Source organism: Ruditapes philippinarum, unplaced genomic scaffold, assembly GCF_026571515.1.
Source record: "Ruditapes philippinarum isolate M1 unplaced genomic scaffold, ASM2657151v2 ctg4698_1_1_1_1, whole genome shotgun sequence".
NCBI lineage: Eukaryota > Metazoa > Mollusca > Bivalvia > Venerida > Veneridae > Ruditapes > Ruditapes philippinarum.
Window position 1 is genome coordinate 18396 of NW_026852530.1, and position 22175 is coordinate 40570.

At 32.8% G+C, this 22175-nt stretch overlaps 2 protein-coding genes across 3 annotated transcripts in view; one reads left to right on the forward strand and one right to left on the reverse strand.

Moving 5' to 3' along the window:
* LOC132716298 (ciliogenesis and planar polarity effector 1-like) overlaps positions 1-12042 on the reverse strand; it is a gene marked incomplete at its 3' end in the record, with an annotated part of 30435 nt that extends 18393 nt beyond the window's left edge. The window contains 11 exon segments of the mRNA XM_060699549.1: positions 27-101; positions 1109-1972; positions 2213-2397; positions 2572-3427; positions 3741-4000; positions 4208-4390; positions 4857-5140; positions 6413-6639; positions 7172-7285; positions 7551-7706; positions 11796-12042. Coding sequence (XP_060555532.1) covers positions 27-101; positions 1109-1972; positions 2213-2397; positions 2572-3427; positions 3741-4000; positions 4208-4390; positions 4857-5140; positions 6413-6639; positions 7172-7285; positions 7551-7706; positions 11796-12042 — 3451 coding nt within the window.
* LOC132716264 (uncharacterized) lies at positions 9630-21438 on the forward strand. Of its 2 annotated transcripts, XM_060699500.1 has the most exons (8): positions 9630-9798; positions 10653-10690; positions 16080-16326; positions 17565-17694; positions 18684-18802; positions 19009-19100; positions 19456-19609; positions 20379-21438. In XM_060699500.1, exons 3-8 carry the CDS (start codon positions 16080-16082, stop codon positions 21413-21415), a joined length of 1779 nt encoding a protein of 592 aa, XP_060555483.1. In that variant the 5' UTR covers positions 9630-9798; positions 10653-10690; the 3' UTR covers positions 21416-21438. The 2 variants fall into 2 exon arrangements, with proteins under 2 accessions (XP_060555483.1, XP_060555491.1); XM_060699508.1 differs by lacking the exon at positions 10653-10690 and having other exon boundaries at positions 9747-9773.
* The last annotated feature ends 737 nt before the right edge of the window (positions 21439-22175 follow it).

A 22175-nucleotide genomic window follows, 5' to 3' on the forward strand; every position in this document is an offset into this window, starting at 1 on the left:
TATATATAACACTCAGAATGACCTACCAGCAACCATTTTGAGCTGATCTTTCCAAGCCTCGACAGCCAGTGTATGCTCCCCATCTACACTCAACTTATCACCTGCAAGAAGTTCCAAAAATCTTCACTATATACATGTTACAAAAGAAATCCTATACAACAGTCAGGAAATTGAGGCATCATTTGAAAATCCAGTAGAATACAATGAATTTATGCTATACAAAAGTGGTAAGGTAAATGGTCAAAGTAACTTTTTGAAGTTAAGATTTTGTGTAAAACAAAATACATCCCCATGTGTTAGTATCAATAATCTAAGGGTCTAATTTTAAATAAAGCAGCAACAAGAAGCAATCAAAAGTGCAAAACCTTCTTGATAGCAGCATGGCTGAGTGGTGAACACATTGAACTACTAATCTAAGGATTGCTGGGTTCAATTCCCATAAATGACAAACTGTTGTTTCCATGTGCAAGAAAATTTACACTCATTGCTTAGTACTGACTGGTTCCAGTTTCAGATTTGATACTCTTTCAATAAGCTTATTGCTTTCAACACAATCAAACTAAAGCAAATTCATATAAACTAAAGCTTAAGTGTAAATAGGCCTTTACCATTAAAACATAACTTGCAGTCTTTGTATAAAACAAACACTTGATAAAAGTGAAGTAAATAACTGAAAATAAAAGTGGTAATCTCTGAGAGACTAACATTTTGTCAAAGAATTACAAAAGGATTACTCATATAATAGCCATAAAAATTACTTTGGAAAATGAAATCTTAAGATTATGCAATGAGATGACAATAAATAACGAATTTGATAATCATTTACAGTAGTCCAGTATTCCATCCCTCAATATTCAGTATAAATTCAGTACATTCATCACTTTCCATCTCTTATATTGAGAGTGAAACACATAGAGGTATAATGATATGATTTCTGTTGAGTAATTCTGTCTATGAGTAATTGTCATATGACACTTACATTAATGCTGACAATGAAAAAATAAATTGAATTCTCATGAAACAATGCAAGGCTAAATGCAACATATACACTGACATGAAATCACCCCATCACCAGCTTAATGTCAACAGCAAACAGTGCAAAGCTTACTAGCATAGACCCTTTTCTTTTCCCTCCTTTTCTTTTTCCATTCTAGCTTATCACTATCAGTTTTTGATGACACTTCAAAATCTTTTGTATCATGAAGGTCAAAGCCTTCTGACTTGGGCATATCTTGCTCAATATCTACTGTAGTTTTATCATGCATTGTGGAATAACCAGGCTCAGTAATATCTAACAGAACAACTGGCATGGATGATGACCCAGTGTTGGAACTACTTTCTTTAGGGGAAAGAGAAACTGACCCAACTTTCAGTTTTGATATTACTCCATTTATCATTGATGACCCAGATGACCGGTTCCCACTAGATGATGTAGACAAGGAACCAACTTGAACAGAAGAGTCATTTGCATGAGCTTTGTTAACTTTTGCCATGGCTGATTTTAGTTTTGTTATTATCTTAAATTTTGATCTTGCTAAATGTGTGAAACCATTTCCTGTTCCTGATTCAAAACTAGATAAAGAGGAGAATTCTGTTACTTTTGGAGATATTTTATTGCCATCGATGCTTGGAGAGAGATTTCCTTGGTTTGAACTGGTGTTCTCTTTTTGGGAGGAAGAGTATGACCCTACTTCTACTGAAGAGTTGTTACCAATATGATCAACATGATTCATCTTTAGAGTGGACGATGAATTCTGACTTTCATTCCCAGAACTCTTCCAAGTGAAGGTAATGTTTGGACTACCTTTCACATTTTGAGAAGAGTTGTTATTATTTGAAACAGTAGACATATTGGGAGTTGGACTACTTGTGGTTTTGGGATCAAAGCTGGTAGTACTATCATTAGCATATAAGAAACTATCAGAACTGGACAACAACTCAAATGGGAAAGCATGCCTCAACCATACTGAAAGGAAATTATGTGAATTGAACAAGAATTAAGTATTGAGAAAACACATTCACACATTTAAAACAGAAAACTCTTTTATATGCAAAATTAATACAGTAATTAACATTGGCTCCTCAAAATTAGCTATTTGATATTGAATGCCTATAAAATAATCGTAGGAAGGTCCAATATAATAATCAAACAGTATAAATATTGATATTTTTTTTAAAAATTGAAGGAATAAGTCAGATTATAACAACTAACCTGCTGACACCTTGGCAGAAGCAGATCTTGGAGTTATCTGTGCGTCTGATTCTTGAAGTACCTGTTGTATGGCATGAATCAATTTATCTGTGTTATTAAGCTCTTGATTGAGGTCACCAGATTGTCTGACCTTTGACTGGTACTCAACTGTATGATGATACAGCATCTTCCATGTGGCTGCAAGTCTGCAAATATATAAGACAATTTTTATATACTGAAATAACACATAAATCAGTCACCTTGCAAAAGTATTCAAATATGTCTGACAAATTACTGTCGCTTGTAATTAGATGTAGAAAAGGAATCTGCTATTGAAAAAGGCCTTAACAAATGTAAAAAGACTATTCTGAAATCAGTACCTCTTTCCTGGTAACTGTCCCCGACTATCCAAATTAACTCCTCTTGCACCACTACTACTTCCTGCAGATTGCATTGCCATTTTCACCATTACAGCTGGCTCAAATGTATGAGGTGAACCATCACTTCTTGGAGTGCCAGTCTGACTCTGTGATTGTACCCAGACATATACACGGTTAAGACTGGTTTCAGCATGTTTCAATAGACTGTAACACCCATAAAGAGTTTTCAACCTGGGGTCAGTCTTAAGAAGTTCTTTACTTGATAACATCAGAGTGATTGTTTTGTGAACCAGTCTAAGGGCTGCCGTAATAAGATGCTGATTGAATGTATCAAATCTAAGCAGCTGTAAGATATTTCTGTAGGCTACTATAATGTTATACACTCTTGGATTTTGTATCGCTGACCCTTGTCTAGGAGTAAGGCTTGGAATGATAGCTTCAACTGCCGGGCAATCAAGTACAACCTCAAAAATCTTTGAAAAATTATGGACTGTCTTTTTAGCAATGTTATCAACTTCAGAGGTCCATACATCTGAGTATGATGAGGCAAGTTTCCACACTAACGTCAAAGCTGACATTGACTCCTCTAAGTATTTCAGGAGGGCATCAGATCCATCTAACCCGGAAAATGTCAAGTTAGGGTCAATTGAGATCATTTCTGGCTCTCCAAATACTATTTTTCCAGCGTCCATATTTCCTATTGCTCCAAACTGATCAAAGCCAAACTTGTTGGTTGTGTCTATGATACTGGTATTGCTTTCATGAGTAGCATTCAAAGAGACCTCTGCCAATTCAAACTGATATGCTCCCCTCTGTTTCTTGTTGTCTAATAGTGATTGTTTGGAGCCTTTTTGACCTGAGCAGTTAGCAAATGATTAATAAAGTACAAATGTAAATCAAAATTAAATCTCAATAAAATCTATTTTAATCTATTTAGACAAATAATGTAATAAAGAACATTGTAAACTTAGCTCAATACGTATATATAAAATACATATACTGCTTCTGTAATAAAGTAGACTGAAGTGAAATGTTGACTACTGTTGATAAACATTTTAAATCTACATAACACTTTGTAATAATAACATTTAAAGTTTCCAAAGTTACAAACTTAAAAAACAAAACTTTTGATTTATACACCTTCTTATATCAAAAGACAGATATTTTACCTTTGGACAGTTTGTATGCATCTGCTACGGTCATGTCCAGATCTTCCTGTTGATACAATTTCTTCAAATATCTGGCAGAGTCTAAAACCAAATCTCTCATCACAGAAACTGATGTCATCTCTACAGGAAGTTGAGCTACTGTTACCAGGAAACCATCAGAGAAGAGAACTATAGGTAATGTTGGATGAGTGGCCAATGAAAAGTGTTGTTGCATAGGATCTTTCTCCATAGCTGAAGGCTCAAGACTTCCTTGATTATTACTGTAAAATATAAACATAGTGAAACTTGACAACTTAAACAACTGTTGCAGGGTCATTAGTAAAAACTTTGAGGAAATTACAATTCAACAAATGAAAAACAACTATTGTACTTTCATTAAAATCAGCATACACCTGGTATGCAGCTTTAAAGGTCAGAATAAAAAACAAATAACAACATTTCTGTTTTTTTAACTTGAAAAAACAGACCTGACAAATATAGCTGGATGAAGTGGGAGGAAATAAGCTGGTCCCATATTCACTGAACAACCTTGTGTTTGTATAGCAACAGGGTCTCCAAGACGGGGAATTAGGCACACACTGCCATTCTTCAGTATACAAGCCAGAAACAAATTGTCTGATGTCCAGGCTATATCTGCTACCCAATAATCTCTGTAAAATATGAAACAAAACAAAAATTGCTAAAACAATACTCTTTCAACATGCAATCTAAACATAGCATCAATCCTTTCAAATTTCATACAAATAATTCATTTAAAAATATTGAAGAAAAATATTACTTTTGCTAACAATTCAAAGCATTCTGCAAAAAGATATAACAAGAGTTGCAAGGGGCATAATTTGTCAAAATCCATGACAGAGTTATGTCATCTTGCCTGGAAGTGGGAATAATGGTACAAGTATACACAGATTTAAAGCAATTTTTCAAAGGGTACAGGAAATAAAAGGGGTGGTAGGAAATGCTTTACCAAAAGTGTGGAGAGTAGGATAGCTCTACCTATAACATAAATATAATAGTCAAGCAAAACAAATATAAACAGTTGTCAAATTGTATTGATCTTGTTAAAGATATGATCTTGATTTCCTTATACATAAATAATATCGAAACACACATTACCTCCCAGATTTACCAATATCCCTAACACCACAATTTCTCATTCCACCAACAAGTACTGTATCAGTCAGTGGTGACACAAATAACATGGTTGTCCGTGTAGGGAACCTCTGATTGGCTGCCACAGCTAGCACCTGACCACTCTTATTGTAGCTACAGATGTAAGCTCCTTGTGTGAACACTGGCTCAAAGTCTTGGTGCATCTGTTGGAAAGGATACTCCAGTAAACTCCATTCTGCGCTGAACAGTGGCAAACTAAAATACAACAACAAAACTGTTCTGTAAAGCTGAAAACAATTACAAAGTTTATATTTTTAAATATCAGTTTTTAAAAAAAACTTTTTCAAGTATTACCAGCTTTTGGTAAATGTACATGATGATGATGAGCATGATTCCAATAAAACAAATGTATCTACATGTATTTATTAACCTTTACCTTGCTAAATATATCTCAAATGTACTTGTCCATCTTTCAATCGAGACAAAACCATTTATCATTTTTAGTGAAAATTTGAAAACACATACTGACTGAATATTAAACATTACAGACCTTGGATCAGATGGCACGGATAAATTCAGTTGCCACTAGCAGGCTTATGGTTAATTTCATTTTAGCTTTGTATCAAATATATTTCTTGGCTAATGATTTAAACAAGAACATTATTTTCAGGATTTCTATTTTGTATGGAATGGCTAATAACTAGTGCTGAAGACTAAATAATTTACTTGAAATTCCACTTGCTGGACAAACCAGTAATAACACTACATATAAAAGAAACATGGCTGTGAATATAGTAGAGTTATAACAAATGATATGTTGGTTGAATGGCAGACAACTGCATTATAAAGATAGTAGTTGGAAATTTTTATATGGCATTTAGAATTAAAGCAGAAATACACGTTTTACATAGAAATTTTATTTACAAAACCTTTTTTCCCAAAAGGGGCAAAAACAGGATTTTGGGAATTTGAGAATCATGTTGCAACATTTAAAACAAGTCTCATTTTTAAAAACACTTTTGGAAACTGCAACATGCCCAAAAAATTCTCCCCAAAAAACCCAAAAAGGCAAGAAAAAACTAGAAAAGCATTTTATATTAATCAACAGAAAATCAAACAAAAACATTAAATGACCAAAATTCCAAAATCATTTACCATAAGATAAAAATTAAACCTTAAAGTATAGAAAATCTTATTCAAAATTTAAAATAAACTCTTCTAACTATTTTCAAAAATTTAAAAATCTACATGTATACTACATGTATAAAACAAAGAAGAAATTCTCATGAAGATGAACTACCAGTATGTAGTTAATAGACTAACTCCGGAATAAAGAATATTTTGTTCTTTCCCAGCTAATCCTAGGGTACAATTTTTTTTTTCACACTTACAGCTTTGAGTATAATTGCAAGAGATTGACTAATCTATTGTGACCAGTTGTGCACTGTGAAGCTATAATGGTAAAAGTTTGTCCTGGATGGGGGATTAGCTTGGAAAAACCCACATTTGCTGAGTTCAGGATAACATTTATTGTGTCAGTACAAAAGAAGGTTGCTTACAGTATTCTCATAGAAAACACTAGCCATGCTGCACTCCCTTGATGTCAAGGGTGGTAATTCCATTCCCTCAGGCACCGCAATTCTGTGCCAAGATCCTTTAAGAGCAGGGTCTCCCTTGTCCTTGAGAATGCATTCTCCCTTTTCTTTTACCCATAGCAAAAATGAACTGTTCCCAATAGCAACAAAGACATAAGAACAGTCATCCGAGGCATCAATATGGCATTGCTCTGAATAAAAATAAATTAATTCAAAATTAAAATAATAGAAATGTGACCATCTACAATATGTTATAATACACTATAATTCTTTATAATCTTTGGAATATGTTAGCTATTTTAAAAATTAATTAAAAAAATATGTTTTTATCTTTTAAAGGTAATTTTCTAGTATAAAATCTGGAATAAGACCCTTTTAATCATATTATGAAAATATTTGACAAAAAATTAATCTTGTTTAAATAATATTTAGCCTGATTGTGAAAAACACTTTAAGCTTGTTTGATTCACCTTAGAGTCCATTGTCAAATTATGTAAACCAACAAATACTGTTATTATAATAAAGAAACACTGTCTGACCCCAGTAAGTCTTGAACCCACAATCCTGGGTTGAGAGATAAACACTTTTACCACTAGGCCACAGCTAACATTAAAATGAAAATGGCTCTTATTTGACCAAAGATTTTATTTTAGTTAAATTTGTGATACATATAATATCACTTTGTGCACTAGTGCATAAATAAGCTGACATGAAATGAGCTACCTGTCTGATATGTATCTGTTATAGTCCCTAATCCTTCAATAAATTTCAATATATCTTTGTCTTTGTGCCACACAAATATCTCCCCATTTTGTAAAACACCCAACAAATGGCGACCTGTAAATCAAAAACATAATCATATGATCTTAAAAATATCAAATAATGTTTGTAGGTACATCAAAACATTATTCAAATAACTAGTAATAAATTAATTATCCTGGGCTTCCAAACAGTTTAAATCATTCTCAACATTTTTATATAAGTTTTGTAATACAATGCTAATTATAACCGACACAAGAAAATAAAAACACAATTCTTACCCATTTCTTACTAGAAAACATCAGAAGAATATTATAAGAAAAATGTATGTAAGAGTTATTACCATTTCCTGTGCTACCAAAACATTTCACTTGCTCTACAAGAGGTGATACTTTGGTTAACTTCTTTTTCGTCTTACCAGATGGTACATAAAAAATAAGAAAGAAATACTGAAATCCTTTACCAGTACTTCTAAAAGTAAACAAGCTTTTCCTGTTTTCTATAAATTAGCAAAAAATATTATTATAATTACAGGGTTAAATTTTTCCATTTTGGGTTTAAATTTCCCGTAAAGGGAAAAACAAAACACAGACAACCCACCACCCCTCACCAAATTGTTAAAAATAAAGGGTATATATTCAAGGGAAGTTTAAAAAATTTTCCTTAAAATGACATGCAATTATAAAGCTTTAAATCAAAAGAAACTCATTTTGCTGAGTTAAAAAACATTTTATCAACTACATTAAATTTAAATTTAGGTTTGGGAAAAAAAAAAATTTAAGGGCTGAGGGTTTTATTAACAAATACCCACAGAAAATAAATCGCCCTCCAAATATCTTTTAATCATTTTCCGAAATTGGGAAATTTTAAAAATTTACTCACTCAGTTAGTGGGTTTTTACAAAATTTTCAAAAAAATGAAAAATTTTGTCCCCTGAGTATACCCCAAAAAACCCTACAAAATTTTTACCTCTCCAATCCAAATAATTTGTGGCCATGGTTTTTTTTTCCTTTTTTTAAAAGTTTTATGCCCAAGGGAAATTTAACTCACCCTTTATTTCTTAAAACTTCCCCAAAAATATTTTTCCCCAAATTCCCAAATGTGAATCTGCAATTATTAGAAATGAAAGCAATAAAATTGATATATATCCTACTCTATCCTTGCAAGGGGTTTTGACATTACTGAATTAAAAATATGGAATTCCAATTTGACCTTAAAAATAATAACTACTATTCATAGCATTCTTAGTTATTAGCTAATAGATGCGTTCATAAATGTAAACATATAAGACACTTTTCAAAGCTTATTTTTATTAGCTATATATGCATTTTATCATTATATTGATTTGACCTGTAAGAATACTTCTGTTTTTAAATATGTTGAAAAAATGCCATAATACTTAGTTACAAATAGCCATCTTCATAAACATTGTGCATGTTTTTTTGTGGTGCAGGTTTTTGACAAAAAATATTGGCCAAAATTACTTCAAATGACAATGAAAAAATTTGCTACACATAAGATTTTAAGATATATATTGTATACATTGTATAATGTTAACAGGTTGCACTGCAAAAATAAATATTACAAAATAATTTGATGTTTTTTTTATAGAAATTTAATTGTGACATTATATTTCAGTTAACTATTTCAAAACTACAAACATGTACATTAAAATGAGTTATAGATAAATACTGTTCAATGACTTTTCCATAAGTTACATTTCTACTATTTAAGGCAAGAAAAAATATATAATTGTTGTATTTTTTGTATGATATTAAATAAGCTATTGATGCTGCCTCATAAAAATGTACTAGTTCTCTCTAAAATTAAACATAAAATTTTAAAACTTGGGTTATGTAGAGTTGGTAAATTGATCAGTTTGTAAACTATTTCAATTGATGTTATTCAACTGCAACCAAACATTATTTTTTCTCGACGTCTTGAGATGACAAAAATATATATTCGTACTTTCTTTACTGTAGCCAACAAGGCAATTAATCTCTAAAAAGTAAACATACAAAGACAATTGCAGTTTCTTGGTTAAAATCCTCGCTTAAAGTCATAAAATAACACATGCATTTTCGACTTCCATATAATTTTGAAAAGTGTGGGCCCGTACGGCTAGCCACTTCCTTCAATTAATTACGGTTACCCAATTTTATGTGTTATAAGATATCTTTGTTTTTCATATAGATATGGAAATGTTGTGACATATTGTATTCACAGATTACTTTTGTAAAGTACATTTCATTTTGGATATCAAACCAGTATTTTGAAGAAAAATAAATTGGGTACGTTAAATTCTGGTACGAAACAGAAAAAGTAAATTTGTATCCGAGTGTTTTAATTTCTGCGGTGGAAAGCAACCTGCATATAAAATAACACCAACTCAGACCATCAATACAAAGGTTTTACCTCATGAAAATATTTTAATTTTATCTGTTCCATACATTTTTTCATTAGTTTAAATATCAATCTTCCACTTTGACAAGTTGTTTCCTGTCATGTCTAGCCGCCATATTTGTTTACAACCTGGTTCCCCTTCACGAGAGAAAGAACTAGGAGGGTACCAGATACTGTTTCAGCTCTATGTTTTGATCACAGACGCTTGGGGTTATGTGCGTGGCTCCCCTTCTTGATCCGCACTTGTATACACCATGCCTATTTTTATCGTGCAAACCGTACGTCAAAATATTTTTGCATATTATTACGACCTGGTCACATGTCTTGAACATAAAACATGTTTTCCGCTATTTTAACCACGTTTAAAAAAGTCCCTAGAATATCATAATTTTCATGAAGATAACAACGTACGCTTTCCTTTGATGTGAGATGACTGGAATGAGTTTCGGCACTGTTTTGCGCTTTCATTTTTTCATGCCGAGAACCAAAACCCGCAGCGGTTACTTCCCCTAATCAGTATAGAAAACCAAATCAATAAGACTGACGGAAAGGGCCGAGTAGTTGCGATTGAATTTCTTTTTCCCAGCGATTTTCCCGCTGTAATTTACGGGAAACATTCCAGTGGTCATGAATTCGTAAAGAAGCATGTGACTCAGTTATGAAAATATAATTAAATGTGCAAAGCTTGGAAGAAAGGTACGATCTGATAATAACATGCAGTTATTTATTAAAGGAATATATGCATCGACTGATTTACACCAGAAATAAATGGCATGCGATAACATGAATACCTGAAATATATGTAGGTCAGTTGTGTTTACATTTCGAAGCTTGGTATCTTCAGGAAATTGAAGCGTTGGAAAAAAATTGACTTTTTTAAAACGTTATGAAATTCTATTCAAACTTGTTCATGTGTTAGACACTTAACCGTCTCATACTAATATAAGCACAAATTTAAAACTTATTCTTGTAATAAACAATACTATTAGTTTTTAATATTCAGGGGCGGAGAAGGGCGGGGTCCATACTTCAAGTGTCTGTGGTTTTGATTAATTGATTTGAAGCTTGCATATATGAGAGGTTGTTCTTAATATTTCTATTGTTTCTTTGTATTAATATTATCACCATAATATACCTTTTAATAGAAAAGTATTCTTTCCTTTATTTGAAGTAATATCGATTCGCGCCAAGTCACAATTCGCCACCTTACAACTCGAACCAATTCATCTACATCTACATCATACTGCTTAACAATCAATTCTGATTATGACTAGCAGGCGCGTTGTCAGGGAACTGTTAATAAAAGAATTTATTTATATGCAAATTAAAAAGTTAAAAGAATAAAAGTTCTACAAGACTATTAATTTAAAAACATAGTGTGCAGTTTAGAATTTATAGAATGGGTCAAGCCTCTCAGTAAAGATGTTTAAACTGGGGCTGGACTGAACAGTTAGGGAAGGCTATTCCAAAGACGTATGCTCCTAGGAAAGAAAGAATTTTGATGATATTGTGTCCTCGAGTAGGGTATCAGGTAGTTCAGATTTCTTGTTTGAGTAAGGTGTTGGTGGTCAACAAAAACAATGTTGTTTTGGATTTTATACAAGTAGGTTACAGCACTGATGTTTCAACGCTGTTCAAGGGTTTGCCAATTAAGATCATTAATCATTTTTGAGACACTACTTGTATAGTCATAATCATTAAAAATGTATCTAGCAGCTGATCTTTGTACTTGCTCTATCTTATAAATTAAGTATTTCTGCCAAGGATGCCAAACTATGGAGCAATATTCAACCTGAGGTCTAACATAGGTCTTATATGCAGTTTCTTTTATCTTTTTATTTGGAGTTTTAACATTTCTTCTAATGAATCTGAGGGAGTTATTTGCTTTGGATGTGATGTTGTTTATATGTTTGGTCCATGAAAGGTCTTGACTAATAGTGACTCCTAAGTATTTCGCTTCTTGAGTTGAGTTAAGTTGGATGTTATGGAGGGTATAAGGAAATATTACAGGGTTTCTTTTTCTTGTTATCCTGAGAACTTCACATTTGTCAGGGTTGAATTCCATGGACCAGTCTTTTTCATATTTTTTCTAAAGCATGAAGGTCATCTTGGAGGGTTTGGGCATCTTGTTTAGATCTGATGGTTAGGTAGACAACAGTATCATCTGCAAAGAGTCTAACCTTACCTTTGACACTATCTGGGAGGTCATTGATGTAAGAAAGGAAAAGACAGGGACCTAATACCGAGCCTTGGGGGACACCTGAGAGAACTGGTAGAATTCCTGATTTTTGACCTTCAACTACAACTTGCTGGGAGCGTGACTTAAGGAAGGAATGGACCCAATTTGTAACCTCATAACTTATACCCAATCTTTCTAGTTTACTCACAAGTTTGTGATGGTCCACCTTATCAAATGCCTTACTGAAATCCATGACTATGACATCAGTTTGTTTGGCCACTTTCAAGATTGTCATGAATTTCCTGAGAGAAGCTTACTAGCTGGGACTCACAACTCCGTTTTGACCTGAAGCCATGTTGATAGGGGCTAAGGATGTTGTGTTTATCATAAAAGGACATAATATTGGACACTAAGATGTGCTCCATCAATTTGGACGCTATGCATGTGAGGGAGATTGGTCTATAATTGCTGGGTTTGCATTTTGGGCCTTTTTTGTAAACTGGGGCAATTATTGCATGCTTCCAGTCTTCTGGGACAATACCTGTTTTAAGTGAGATCTGGAAGATGTGGGTCAGAATGGGAGTAACCTCTTGATGGAGCTCTTTTTAATAACCTAGGGGATATTTGGTCAGGACCAGAAGCTTTATTTGGGTTTTAGGTCTTTTAAAAAGTTTCTTCACACCATCTTCCGATATAGATACTTCTGGCATAGATGGGTGGTGTTTTGGAATAAGCTTCTGTTTGCAAGCCTGGGATAAGCTAAGGGGCTGAGGCCGAGAGAAGACAGACTCAAACTGGGAGTTAAGGATATCTGCTTTTGCGACTGGATCAGTAAATGTTTGACCTTCTGATTTGAGGGGTGCCACACCACAGCTTTCAGTTTTATTACTTTTAACATATTGGTAGAATTTTTTATTTTTTCACATTTTGGGAGTCTTGGCTAAAAAAATGACAGAGTCTAGGTATTGCCAGTATGCTTTCCTAGTTTCTCTTTGGATTTCACTTTTAAGTACTTTGAGCTTTTTGACCAAATCATTTGATGGGGATTTTGACCTTTTAATGTTTGAATAAGTTCTATCACGTTTCCTAATTTTTCGAATAATGGACTTGTTTAACCATGGTAGATCTCGACGTGTTTTAGTGACTTTAGTTGGTATGTGAATAGAACAAAGGTGGTTTAGTTCGTCCTTGAAGGAAATCCAGGCTTTGTTGGGGTCAGTGTGGTGTGTTTCACTGTAGACCTTGGCATATTTACTTACGTCATTTTTTAAACAATTCCAGTTTGCCTTATTATAACATTGGATTTCCCTCTTTGATTGAAGTGGACGCCCTCTGTTAATTTTGATTTCATGAAAGACTATGTCATGATCTGAGGAGCCTAAGGGAGGTAAGGTTTTTTGTACTATGTACGTGGGGAAGGCATGTTTGTGAGGAACAGGTCAAGGACGTTGTTACCTCTGGTAGGGATGTTGACCATTTGTTGTAGGTTCAAGTTAATGAGATTTTCAAGGAAAGAAGTGTATATGTTTGGGAACTTACAACCTTCTGTCAGGGATTCTGTTGACCAGTCGATGCTTGGCATATTGAAGTCCCCAAGCACCCCAGACAATACTATTTTTGGGGATCTTTTTTATGGAAGACCAAAGTTCATTGAGGGGTATCTCATCCTTCTCGTTAGGTTTATAGAAGGAAGAGATATAGATGTCCTTAAAACCTTTAAGGGACATTTTGGCCCAAACTGCATTATATTTTGATTTCAGATCAGGTTGTTCCTGATTTAGGATGGATTTCGATATAGCAACGAGGGTTCCCCCACCTTTGCCTTCTAGTCTATCATCCCTATATACCTGGAAGTTTAAGAAGTCAGGAAAAATTTCAGCAGTTGATATTTCAGGTTTTAGCCATGTTTCAGTACAGCAAATAATGTCAGGTTTGACTTGGGATATTACCTGTTGTAAATCTGGTATTTTATTTTTAATAGAGCGGCAATTTATGTTTAAGACGCACAACCTTTCACATTCTCTATCATATTATTTTTTTTTTTGTATTGTTTTAAAACAAAAATTTAATTTTTAATTTGTCATTTAAAGTCAAACAGGTCATTATATTGGAAATCAATATGACACATTATTTTTAACACTTTAAGTTTTTAAATTTTTAACTTATAATATATAGGAAAGGGATACAGAGGTACCGTTGTGGCAAAGTTTTATCTTCTATATAAAAACCAATCCCTAGGCTATATAGGGCTTTGTAACTACAAGTTAGGACGTAAAATTTCAAATTGAGAGTTACTTAAACATACCCGGTAGTATACAAAAATAAAAGCCGAATTAGGACTTGTAATCTCCTAATTAAAACTACATGTATGTAACTTCTAATTTGGAGAAAAACATTTATATGATGTGATAAATTTCTATTTAAAAGGAAAAACATAAAAAAGACATAATTAACACCTAATAAGGAGAACAATCTAAACAGAACTTTACAGTCTTCTAATTAAGAGAAAAAACCCAATTAGCTGATTAGTGACTTTGTAAATTCAAATTTATAATGGGATAAAAGTGTAATTGGATCTTAAGTACATGTAAGTCCTAATAAGACATATTTATTTCTCCTTATTAGGAGTTAGTAAGGCCTTATTATTCTTTTATATCTCTTAATTAGGGAGTAATTAGTTTATACTAGGCCTAATTAAGATTTCATTTCTCCTGATTGGGCTTTAATAAACTCTTTAAAAAGAAGTTTGTTACTCCTTGAACATTTTTTATTTCTCATTCCTAGTCTTATCCAACACCTAAAGTGAGAAAATAAACCATAATATGACTAAAATGATTGTTAGAAACTTTAGTTATAAATTCAACCAAAAACATTTAATAGAAATATATACTTGCTTTTTTTGTAAAGAGTACAAAAAAATGTAGTGTAAACACATGCATTCACTCATTAACCAGGTTTTCCGAAGGAAAAAACTGGTTATTAGATTTAGGTATTTCGGCGGGCGGATGGGCGGACGGGCGGGCGTAAACAATTTCTTCTGTGCGCAACTCCTCCTACATTTCTCAACGGATTTTGACCAAACTTTCACAGAAGCTTTGTGATCAAGTGCCCTGGTGCATATTGTCGGGGTTTTGCATGTAGATAATATTTGACCTAATTATGGCCCTTTGTTTTTTTTCCTTATATAGAATATATAGTGAACAATTTCTTCTGTGCACAACTTCTCCTACATTTCTCAACGGATTTTGACCAAACTTTCTCAGAAGCTTTGTCATCAAGTGCCCTGGCGCATATTGTCAGGGTTTTGCAATTGGTATATATTTGACCTAATTATGGCCCTTTGTTTTTTTCCTTATATAGAATATATAGTGAACAATTTCTTCTGTGCGCAACTCCTCCTACATTTCTCAACGGATTTTGACCAAATTGTCAGAGAAGCTTGCTCATCAAGTGCCCTGGCGCATATTGTCGGGGTTTTGTGATTGGATAATATTTGACCTAATAATGGCCCTTTGTTTTTTTTCCTTATATAGAATATATAGTGAACAATTTCTTCTGTGCGCAACTCCTCCTACATTTCTCAACGGATTTTGACCAAACTTTCTCAGAAGCTTTGTTATCAAGTGCCTGGCACATATTGTCGGGGTTTTGTGATTGGATAATATTTGACCTAATTATGGCCCTTTGTATATTTTTCCCTTATACAGAATATATAGTGAACAATTTCTACAGTGCGCAATTTCTCCTACATTTCTCAACGGATTTTGACCAATCTTTCACAGAAGCTTTGTCATCAAGTGCCCTGGCGCATATTATCAGGGTTTTGTGATTGGATAATATTTGACCTAATTATGGCCCTTTGTTTTTTTTTCCTTATACAGAATTAAACAAATTCTTCTGTGCTGAACTCTTCCTACATTTCTCAACAGATTTTGTTCAAACTTTCACAGAAGCTTTGTCATCAAGTGCCCTGGCACATATTGTCGGGGTTTTGTGATTGGATAATTTTTTACCTAATTATGGCCCTTTGTTTTTTTTCCTTATACAGAATATATATAGTGAACACTTCTTCTGTGCGCAATTCCTCCTACATTATTCATGTTTTACGTTGCATATAGTTACATTGTTTGTTGCTTGTATTTGTATTTCAAATACTACATATTTATCTACAATGGTGATAATTGAAAACCTGGTTTCATGGCATTGCCATGTTTCTTGTTTTAATGAAGTAAATTTAATTTTAAGTAAAATAGAATAGTGGTCTTAATATTGAGATTCTTCTGTATTCAGATGGAGAAAAATGTGGCAAATATTTCCAGGCCACAGTCACTTCTTGACCAGTGCACTGAAATGGTAGCTACTCACCTTGACCAAGTAGAGAGTTTTGTTGGTCTACCGTCGCTGATAGGGGAGAGGATATTTAATGCTGGTTGTAACAGGGAGAGGTTCAAGTTGGATGTTGAATATTCAACACAAGCAGTAAGACTTTTCACAGATGCTTACGAGGAACAGTTCTTGTCAAGCCTCAGTGTTAGTGGTAAGTATTTTTGGTATAAAAAGAAATCTGTGTTATTCTTTTCATTATCTTTTGTTTTTCTTCAGGAATCAGAAAAAAAGATATGATTCTTTTTTAAAAACAATCAATGGTTTAAATTGTAGGTCAGTATTGGGTTTTAGAAATATTTATAATTTTGAAAAAAATGACTACAAAAGGCTGATTTGAAATTGTAACACAAATAATAAACACCCTTGAATGTGTCTTTTCAAAATTTTGACCTACAGAAGTTGTTGCATAAAACTTTTGCATATGTAATATTAATTGTTTAAGCCTATATGTTTCCTATATTGAACATTTTTATTAGGCCTTTTCCTAGCCATTTTGGCAAAAAGTACCTTGCCCAGTCTAGGAAATTTTGTGCTGTAAATTTGGTTACCTGGAAAATATTTAGTACCTTTTGAAACCTCTTTTTTCTGCTGAGTCTCTATTGGCATAGTATTTTTAACTGTGCATTATTGTTTATTCTAACATGACCAGCACTTTTCCCTATTGAACATAGAAGAATCGAAAGAACAAAGTCACTGTTGACGTTCTATATTTAGACATGTGACGTAATCATTATACATGTGACGTAACCACTTAAAAAAATGAGACGCACTGAAAATAAATACGGAAACAAATCAAGAACAATTTAGCTTAATATCAGTTACGGCAGCATTTATTTTTTGATGTCATGTTAGAATCGAAATAATATATCCAAATCAGTGATTTTATCACTTGATAACATCACTGTTTGTCGTTAGAATGCGCATCATTATATCACTTGGGCTACGCCCTTGTGATATTATTTCTCGCATCCGAACTCCAAACAGTGATGTTATCGAGCGATAAAATCACTGTTTGGGATATATTATTTCTTAATTATAAACAATGCAAATATAAACCCATTCCTAACAAATTTACTAATTTTTGACAAAGAAATTGAAGGAACAACATTCTGTTTGTTTGATACGCGAATGAAGGTCAGCAAATTTGTTAGTTGTTTAATACCAGGAATTTAAGTTTTTTAAGACTGGGAAAAAAAGGTAAGCATATTTGCTATAGGGTATGGGTGTAATTGGGAATCTGACACTGGAAAAAGGCCTGTTTATAGTCATTTCACAGCTGATTTATACATAAATGTATACTGCAAGTGTTAATTAATCTAATTTTAGTAATTTGGTATTTTTGATATATGACACAGAATATTATGAAATTGTTTCTGTCTTTACATACAGGTGAGCATTTAGGTTTGAACTACTGTTTGGAACAGATATTGTTATTTAGAGATCTGGTAAAGCTTGATATGTCATATTGCGGTCTTGGAGATGATCATGAAATGTTGACGCAGTTTCAGAATCTAAACAGGTTGGTTTAGTACATTAAACAAAGATTTTTTTAACTGTCTGGTGGCTAGTTGCAATACACCTTTGCTATAATAACAAAATTTGCCAGTGCCGTCAGATACAATTTACAAGAATTTTGCACTCCGGGCTGCTGGTAAAAACTAGAATATCTAGCTTTAGGGTAACTTTTCATGGCAGTAATGAGGCTCTGCCAAGGTTCCGCTTATCAGTTTTTCAAGAGCTAGATTTAACTTGTAAAATTTCAGAATATTTTTTACCTATATTTATGTTAATGTTGGAAAAAAATAAAATTTGCATAAATGATAAGTTTACACATAAAATTTGACTCATGTTACCTATCCTGATGCCCAAAATTTAAATGTATATCATTTATTCATAAAAAGAAAACTAGAACCTACTGAGTTTGTGTAATGAATATGGCTTGCTTTGAGTTCTTTCAAAGTTTAAGGAATTTCAATATCAAAATACGAAACCTAGACTACGAACAGTATGGAGCCTTATCAGACTGCATGGGTGTGAAAGCTGGCCTGGCTATATACTAGTGATACAGTCTAATCACTCACGGCTCAGGCATGGTCATAAAGTATGTAAGCAATTATAAGAATATTCACAATTAAGACCACCCCACAATTAAGACCACTTTGGTCCAGCCCAGATGATGGTCTCAATTAAGGGCTTTTACTGTATAAATGTAAAATAAATGTTAAACTGTATCATGTAAAATAAAGGCATCCTTTGAATTAAAATAGTTTTCTGTTAAATCTGAAAGTAATCAATGTCAATCAAATTGTAATCATAATTACTGACTGAATTTTAGCTGTAATTGATTAATTACAATTAAATTAATCAATTTTGGACAAGGTAATCAATTACATGATGATTACAGTGTAATCATGTAATCAATTAAAAAATCAATGATTACAATTAATGATTACCCCAGGTCTGCAGGCAGATTAAAGAATATACATGTACAAATTACTCTACTTACAGACTGGAAGTGTTTTCATTGCGGGGAAATGTTATAACCAACACAGGCATTCAGAAAATGACTGCTCCCTACAGAATGTTCAATAGAGGTCCCACTTGTTTACAGATATTAGATCTTAGAGGTAAATAAGCAAAAAAATTGTAAAAATTTTATCATTGGTTTAAGTGATTTGGATCAAGGACTTAGGAGTGCTTAGTTGTTTGAATGAAAGATAATTTATAAATCTAATGCATTTTTTCAAGAATCGAAAAAATGCTTTACACTATAATACACATTTATGAAGAATATAGTTTGTAATTGTCTAATTGAGGTTATTTACAATTTCAGATAACAAGCAGATATCAAAGATGTGTTTAAAATATTTGACAAAGTTTGATTTACTAAATACAGTGATGTTTTCTGAGCTTCAACAGGAAAAGGTACTTCTACTGACGCTGATTTCTACCTTTTATATTGACACTAAATTGTAGAGTTCCATACAGTACTACTGTGAAATCTATGAACATGTGATATTTCATAACAGTGTTTATTAATTTAAACATCTAATTCTAATGTGACATTCTTGGTCTTTTAATTATTCAAAAAAAAAATCCAAGAATGGTGTATGATTGTCTTTAGGGAAAAAGTGTTTACTTCATCATGGTCATAACATACAAAATACTAAGAACAAAAAAACATTTTTTCCCTTGCTGTGTTTGAAAATAACTTTTTTAATTTTTTTATTTTCACATTAAACTTGTTTTAGATAATACTATCAATGGCTTTATATTATAGTCAAAGACCTATGGATGTTGGACACTGGTAGAAGAAAAGTTAGAGATAAATATTGACACAGTGGGATGGGCTAAAGTTCTGATTGATAGATGGATGTTGCAAGCCAGACAAAAATCTGTAAAGTCTAAACCAAAACCCAAGACTGGAGCATTCTGTAAGATCACATGCAGTTTAAGTTTTAAATGTCGAACTATAATTCAACAAAATTTATTTTAATTTCTTTGGTTTACTTTTTGTGATGAAGGTCAGTGGTTCTACTACAGTTCCAACTCATGTCTGAATAATGTATTGAGGCACTCTTCATGTATCACTGGGAAAACCCCTTACTGTGTTGAATTAAAACCCCCAAAAAAGAATGAAGATAACTGATATAAAGGACAATGAAATACAGGACTTGTATATTTGAATTCCAATTTGCGCCAAGAATCTCCAAATCAATTCACAGTAATTGGTTTGTTGTATAGTTTATAGAAACATATGCTAAAGCTCTTCACATTTTACCTTGTTTTGTATGGGCCATGTCCGGATATGAAATAATCTTTTGTCTCCGTTGGGATTTCAAAATCAAATCACTTAACACAATATTGAACAGTTGACACCACAAATCAAAGGGGCCACTAGTTCAATCCACCACTACTCCAATTTAAATTGATAAGTAACAAGTCTTTCTTACGTTACTTTAAAATTCATGGTACTGTTGGCTGACTAACTTATATACATCTTATATATTTCATCTTAAAATCCTCAAACAGATAATAGACAGTTTCAAAATAGAAGCTTGACAAGTCCATTTTATAAAATTCAATACGTTAAAGATGTAAACAAAATATTATATATATACAAATGAATATGTACTGTTACTTTCATTACTTTGATATAAATATTGTTCCTGTTGTCAGTTGTCATCTGTCTTTTTTTTGCAGCAATAAGAAAATGTATACCACAGACTGTTACAGATGTTTTAACATCAAGTCATGATGCTGGGAACCAGCAATATTGTGATGTCATAGCAAGAAGAATAACTGTTTTAGGAAATAACACATTTAGTAGAAATAAAGCAGATGTAAACCACAATAGATTCAGTAGAGAGCACGTTTCTCCAGAATGCAGCAATGATAGTGACAGAGAAAAGGTGGTCAATCTTTATGAAGTGTATGGAAAAGTTGATAATATTTACAAAGAAAAACCCACATTACAAATATTAAATGAGTGTAATGGAGATCAGAAATGCTCAGAGAAATCTGTGGGACAAAGTGTCAGGCACTCTAGAAATGGCAGACAAAGAAGTTCTGATCATATTACATTAAAATCTTCAAAAGATTGCCTAATAAGTTCAGGAAATGCTAATCCATTTAAAATGGATAGTTACATTGGTGTAGATGGTAAAACAAAAACAACTTGTGAAGGAAAAGTACATTCTAAAGTCAATGATATAAGGGTAAAGGGACATAACTTAAGGACTCACGGACATACCCAGAAGGTCAAAGGAAGTGATATAAGAATAAAGAGTAGTGTTAAAAAAGTTGATCAAACTAATATAAAAATTTCCAGATTCTTTACTAGTACACAGACTGTGCAATGTAATGAAGTTAAACCTCAGTGTGATGACCAGTTTAAAGACCATAAACAATGTGTAACCAATGACAACCAGTCAAATTTCACCCCAACAAGCAATACTTCACAGGGAGACGCAGACTCTGTACTACAAGGAGATTCAGCGTTAAGACAGAATATAAATCCAAGTGTTACAAAATCCAGGAAAAGAAAAAGAATAGTGATCAAGCATAATCCTGGATTAAAATCTTCATTTAGTAGTGAAACTGAGGCATTCAGCTTTGACGATGAAAACAAGGAAAATCCTGACAATAAGAAGGAGGATAAAGAATTGAATAATGAATCTTTACAAAAAACAAAAAAGTTTAAGTCATCTTTAATGCAGTCTTTAGATAAGTGTTTTTGATATCATTAAAGTAATAAATACTATGAAATAGATTTTTTTTTTTTGGGGGGGGGGGGGGGGGGAATAACTTTGTTTACATCTAGAGTGTATGCAGTCAAAGAGTTTATAATTACCCTTGACGTCCAATGTAGCTTGTCCACAACTTCTAGGTCTTCTCAAACTACATGAAACAATGTTGACCATGATTTTAGACTCTTTGAGTTCTACAAATCATATGAATTCATGAAAAATATATAATTTGAATGGCCTCACTACTGGGCAAATTAGTGGCATTTTTATACACCATAGAAAGTTTCATACTACATGTATAAAGTTATTCACCATCTGTTAGAAATTTCATGTCCGCTCTGTATCTTTTGAACTGACCAAGGAAATTGAAACTGCTTGACAGAATGTTTACCATAATGAGACAATGTGTAAGAGTACAGTTTTGACCATCAGGTCAAGGTCTTGTTCACACTTAGTCAAGTATATTACAAATGTTTATGTCTGCCTTGTATCTTTTGAAATGATACAATAAAATTAAAACTACATTTTGAATTTGGAAGAAATATTACTTATAATGAGACAATGTGCAGAATGCAGGTTTGGGCTTACTGGGCGAGGGTCACTTTATATAGTCTTATACAATGTATATAAGAAAACACATTGAAGTTTTAATAAGTGAAACTTAGATATTTAGCATGTAGTATTGCTTAATTGACCTGTGCAAATGTTATATAAATAATAACGCAGGGTAAAAATGCTCTTGTTAGAATAC

Coding starts and splice junctions, on each gene's coding strand:
- LOC132716264 (XM_060699500.1), top strand. CDS start 16,080: ATGGAGAAAAATGTGGCAAATATTTCCAGGCCACAGTCACTTCTTGAC. Junction 17,695..18,683: donor CAGTTTCAGAATCTAAACAG/GTTGGTTTAGTA, acceptor CTCTACTTACAG/ACTGGAAGTGTTTTCATTGC. Junction 19,610..20,378: donor ACCCAAGACTGGAGCATTCT/GTAAGATCACAT, acceptor TTTTTTTTGCAG/CAATAAGAAAATGTATACCA.